Below are 6,000 nucleotides of genomic sequence, written 5' to 3' on the forward strand. Positions count from 1 at the left end.
TTTTGCATATAAATCAAGTAATCCTATCTGAATATACAATATAAATGGATATAAGAATACTTTGTAGGTTAAAACATATGTTTGTTCCACAAACATGATTTTTAATCAATTTCAAAGCAAAATTGAATAGATATCAACAAAATTTATCTATCTATATAAATATTATAAGTAAAGAAAATGTCAGCTAATATCTATAGAAAGAAGAATAGGGACATTAATTATGGTTTAATGTCCATTTCTATTCTGAAGGGTTATTACTTAAGTAAAACGTTATCCCTTGATTGAAGACTTAAGGCATTGAACCTAATCAACTAAAAAAAAATCAGGCAGTATTAGTGGGACAGCTCTTTTGTGTAAGGAAGTCTAAGGCCCAACATTGGAAGACAGGGATGTAAGACATTGTCTCTGTTCTCAAGTAGTTTACCTTCCAAATGGAGAGAGAAAAGATAGCTACTTTCTGTACTAATGCCAGTCAAAATCTTGCAATACTTTCTCCTCCTAAGCATTCCATATCAAGGATTTTCTTGTAAATTCTTCATTGTGCATATGCTTAATGAACTTTACATGTTTCTTCTATCTTTTTTGGGGTAGCAATGTATCTTTCTCCTTTCACCACATTATTTCTCATTCCCATTGCTTCCTCCTCTTCCTTTCATTATTACACATCTCTTCAAGAATGTCTTTTTTATGTCACTTTCATATACTAGCCACAATTGGCAGCTTACTTAAACTGTACACTACTTAAGACCTACATGAATCTTTCTTTTGACCTCTGGGATATTTGTAGTTTTATTTATTTCAAGAGTTTGGTGTTTCGTGGAGTCACAAAGGATATGAATGCTAAAGCTAAAAAAATGTTATTTAGATAAGATTATAAATGTACACTAGAAAAGAGGACGTAACAGCATTTTACATGTATATACATACATATATACATATATATGTCTAATCAATGCCAAATGAATTTTAGAGATATTTATGCCACAGAATTTCAGAGATGATAATCATTGATGAGACTTTTTAAAAATAGCTGTGAATTCTAAAGGATTCTAATTTATGAGGGGCCTTTAAGATAATAAGAAGTGATTAGCTTTGGGAAAAAGACATATAGAAACATAATTTATTAATGTTTCACCACTCTTCAGATAATAGAAAGCAATTGGCCTCATGTAAGAGGGGAAGGTTCACAATGGAGTCAAGAAAACCTGGGTTCAATACACATCTTTGACACATCCTTGGATATGCCAAAGTAACATCTTCATAGTGCTCCAAGCAACTGCTTAAAACTGTTAATTGAAGAAGAAAGAAGGATTTGCACAGGTATAAAAGGTTTCCTCACTTAGGGACTACTAGTACAAATAATACCAGAAGCCCAATCCCTACCCATCTCCCTGTCTCTATGCAGACATAATAATAAGTATAGTTGTAACTAAAAATAACCATCTCCCAACAACATTCCTATATATGCTTATGTGTAGACAATGTCTCATGCTTTGTCAGTAGAGCATAAAAGTATTTTATATACTGACACAATTTATTTTTTCATTTGTTAATTTTTTAGTTTCAAAAAAGGAAAGCAATGTCATACAATTATATTCTGCACTTTTCTTTATCTATTTAACTTCTGAAGAATAGTTTCATAAAAAAAGCAGGCTCCCCTACCATTACACTGCAGGCTTGCTGTTTACTGATGTTTGACGCATGTTAAAAATGAGAACTTAATAGGTTATAATTATGTGCTTGCTGTGTCTATGAGTAGATGAGTGTATTACACAAAGTCACAAAAGAGGTAATGCTCAAACAAATACAAAAATAACTCTTGCAAAGTGCACTTTAACATCAAGACTCTGAAGGAAATGCATTAAGCCCATGTCAATAATCTGAGGGGAAATATTACATGACCAATTTACTTCAGAATAAGTTCTGTTGAGATTGTTTCGCTAAAGTTTGGACCTTCATTTATAACAAAATATTGTAATTTTGAAAAACCTTAAAGAATCTCTTTCCTTTAATAATTCTGGAAACAAGACTGTTCCAGCTTTTTGTTATTTAAAATCTAACACTCTAAATTCTTAGCTTGGGAAGGGGGTGGGGCAGGGTTGCTGCTGACTGCTTTCCCCATCTCTCTACCCCCAATAGATCTTCCTCCCATTCTGAAGAATGAGGCAAGCCATCCCCAGTACAGTGGCAGCTTATCAAGTAGATAGGTTAGGCAGAATAGTTCAGCCATGCCCCCCCCCACTCTAACTCCCAACTTAAAAACCAATGAGAAAAACCAGTCTGAGGAAACATGCCTAGGCTCCTTGACATTCCCCTTGATCCTCTTTCTCCTTATTTACCAACTTTCGTTTTGGCCCTTCATTCTAAGTTAGTCCTTAACCTTGACTTAAGCCTGTTGCTGTTCTTTGCATTTTCAATTCTAATGTGTTTTTTTTTTGCTTCTAGCATTCGCAGGAAGTTGTTTTTTTTTTTTTTATTACTCCAGTTCTAGTGCATTTATTATACCTTTGACATGTCCCCTGTCAACCAGACCAAACTGACTTCTAACCTGTGGATGGTCAGAGCAAAACAGAGTAGGCTAGAGAGAGCAGAGTCAGGACAGAAGTTTAATTTCAAAGTGTAGGAAATGGCTTGCAAAGAGACAGATTAGACACATGTGCCATGGGGACCATCCCTATGGGGGGCATCTGATTTAGTGTAGGCAGATTTCAATACTTAGTACCTATGGCAATGCAGTGAGGGGAAACAGCAACAATGAGACATTTGATTCACAGCAGGGCTTCATGCCCAGAACATGGGTACTTGTCCAAGCTTGTCTGGTGCTTGTCCAAGAAGACTTGATGCCAGTCAAAGCAATACAATAATTATGTGATTTTGCTAGAGAGTGAGATCATCCAGAGGATGAGCACAAAGGATTGTTGTTATGTCAAGGTCAGGACATAGCTTGCTTGCTAGGCCTTAGCTCTGAAAAATAGACTGTCTCCTAATAACTTGACACCCCTTACTCTAGTCCTGGAACTTATCCCTGTTGGAGAGCCTGGGATAGTGAGAAGCCTTCATTTGTCCCATAAACATTTCCCTGCAAAGCACTCAGTTACTTCTCTAGGCACCCAGTTTGTCCCAAAGATGCTTGTCTCTAGGCAACCTTCCCTAGTGATGAATATTGAGTTCAGAAATGAAGGATCATGTCCAGGTTATCACCTCACAGATCCCTCTTTGGATGTATTCTTTGTCTTGGCCAGTACATGTACACTTAGTACATGGCCAATTGAGTATTACACAGTACCCCTAGGGAGACATAGACATGCAGTATCCTGCCTTCCAAAGTCATACCAGCCAGGACCCCATGCAATGTCAGAAAGATTTACAGAACCAAGCTGCTGTATGCTTTTGGAAGCCTTGTATGCTGTTCACTTTTCTATAATACAAAACACTAGACTTTCCACAGTGGATAGCCTGTTCTGGATAATGTGTACTGAATGAAGAACATAAAGAAATAATTTGAATATCTGCTTCTGTCCTACTACTTAGAGCTGGAGTCCCTGTTATTCCTCTTTAGCCCCTAGTCCACCTGGGCTCTGCCCTTATGCTCTCAGCTAATAAATATAAACAAAATCTAAATATAGGCAAGGCAGCTAGGTGGCTCATTGGATAGAGAGCTGGGTCTAAAGTCAGAAAGGCCTGAGTTCAAATCCGGCCTCAGACACCTACTACTCGTGTGACCCTGGGCAAGTCACTTAACCTCTGTTTGCCTTAATCTAATGGAGAAGGAAATGGAAAACCACTCCAGTATCTTTGCCAAGAAAACCCTATGTGTTGTATGGTCCACAGTATTATGAAAAGTCAATAATGACTGACCAACAATTGATAAATAGAGGCGAAGGCTCTTCAGGACTACCGTAAGAAGCTGCTTGAGCACAAGGAGATCGATGGGAGCCTCAAAGAGTTAAGAGAACAGTTGAAAGAGCTTACCAAGCAATATGAAAAGTCTGAAAATGATCTGAAGGCCTTACAAAGTGTTGGGCAGATTGTGGGTGAAGTGCTTAAACAACTAACAGAAGAAAAATTCATTGTTAAAGCAACAAATGGACCAAGATATGTTGTGGGTTGTTGGCGTCAGCTTGACAAGAGTAAGCTGAAGCCAGGGACAAGAGTTGCTCTGGATATGACTATACTAACTATCATGAGATACTTGCCAAGAGAAGTTGATCCACTGGTTTACAACATGTCTCATGAAGACCCTGGGAACGTTTCTTATTCTGAGATTGGAGGGCTATCTGAACAAATCAGAGAATTAAGAGAGGTAATAGAATTGCCCCTTACAAACCCTGAGTTATTCCAGCGTGTAGGAATAATACCTCCAAAAGGTTGTTTGCTGTATGGACCACCAGGAACAGGAAAAACACTCTTGGCAAGAGCTGTTGCTAGCCAGCTGGACTGCAATTTTTTAAAGGTTGTATCCAGTTCTATTGTAGACAAGTACATTGGGGAAAGTGCTCGTTTGATCAGAGAAATGTTCAATTATGCCAGGGATCACCAACCATGCATCATTTTCATGGATGAAATAGATGCTATTGGTGGCCGTCGTTTTTCTGAGGGTACTTCAGCTGATAGAGAAATTCAGAGAACTCTAATGGAGTTACTGAATCAGATGGATGGATTTGATACTTTACACAGAGTAAAAATGATCATGGCTACAAACAGACCAGACACATTGGATCCTGCTTTGTTGTGTCCAGGAAGATTAGATAGAAAAATACATATTGATTTACCAAATGAACAAGCAAGATTAGACATATTGAAGATTCATGCAGGTCCTATCACAAAACATGGTGAAATAGATTACGAAGCAATTGTGAAGCTCTCAGATGGCTTTAATGGAGCAGATGTGAGAAATGTTTGCACTGAAGCAGGTATGTTTGCAATTCGTGCTGATCATGATTTTGTAGTACAGGAAGATTTCATGAAAACAGTCAGAAAAGTGGCTGATTCTAAGAAGTTGGAATCTAAACTAGACTATAAACCTGTCTAAGTTATACTTCTTAAAAGATATTATCATAATAAAAATAAAGTTGAGGAAAATAATGTATTATTGGATATGATCTCATTGAAAGCATATTTCATATAAAGTAATGATTCTTTAATTCTATGTACAGTACTGGCACAAAAGACCATATATTTGTCAGTGTTGCATATATTGCAGCAAATTAAATGAGATGAGTTGGATAAGAATTTTTGAAATAGTTTGTGGGCAATTTGTAAAATAATGAGATGACTTGAGGAATCAGTTTTAAAAGAGCATTTCTTAAATGACATTTTATATTATTTTACTTGTTTTCTTCATCCCAAAGAGTTGAATAAAATTTGTTTGATTCAGTCTTCTTAAAAAAAAATAAATAGAGGCAGGTATGTGATCTTGATATAGAGCCTCACTACAGGCTTGGCTTTCTTTTTTGATTGAGATAATGACTCATTAAATCAAATGGAGTTGAGGTAGTTTTCAACTAAGTGATACTTTAATTAATGGGAGCTAAATAAAAAAGCCATGCATCTAGAAGAAGTCTTTAAAATCAGCTAATATGATCTACTCCTCTGCCTTTAGACAGAAGACACAAGTAGACAGTTGTATAATTCTCTTACCTTATGCAGAGATTGAAACTATACTAATTTCTTTAGTTGGCAGTTCCATTAAGTTTTATTCTCCTTTTTGTCTAACTCAAACCATAACTCTTTCAATTTAAGGATTCCAACCTGCTTCATCTGGGCTTCTTTATACGTGCCCTAACAAGTGTAACTATAGCACTTTCAATTTTGTAAAGTGCTGTATGTTCATTATCTCTTGATCCTCACTACAACCCTGTAAGGTTTGGAACAGTAACATAGATACAGCATTTCCATTGTGCAAAGGGAAAAAATAAACTGAAACTCATTAAAGTTAAGTGATTTGTTCATAGGAAAACAACTAGTAAATACCTGAAGTAGACAAGATTTAAACCCAGA

At 36.5% G+C, this 6,000-nt stretch overlaps 1 protein-coding gene across 1 annotated transcript in view; it reads left to right on the plus strand.

Moving 5' to 3' along the window:
• Positions 1 to 5,049, plus strand: part of LOC118837977 (26S proteasome regulatory subunit 10B-like) — a 145,243-nt gene extending 140,194 nt beyond the window's left edge. Inside the window, exon 2 of the mRNA XM_036745149.1 lies at positions 3,876 to 5,049. Within this exon, the coding sequence (XP_036601044.1) occupies positions 3,876 to 5,032 (1,157 nt within the window). The 3' untranslated portion in view covers positions 5,033 to 5,049. The remainder of the gene's footprint in view (positions 1 to 3,875) is intronic.
• The last annotated feature ends 951 nt before the right edge of the window (positions 5,050 to 6,000 follow it).

The sequence above is a fragment of the Trichosurus vulpecula genome, chromosome 1, assembly GCF_011100635.1.
Source record: "Trichosurus vulpecula isolate mTriVul1 chromosome 1, mTriVul1.pri, whole genome shotgun sequence".
Lineage (NCBI taxonomy): Eukaryota > Metazoa > Chordata > Mammalia > Diprotodontia > Phalangeridae > Trichosurus > Trichosurus vulpecula.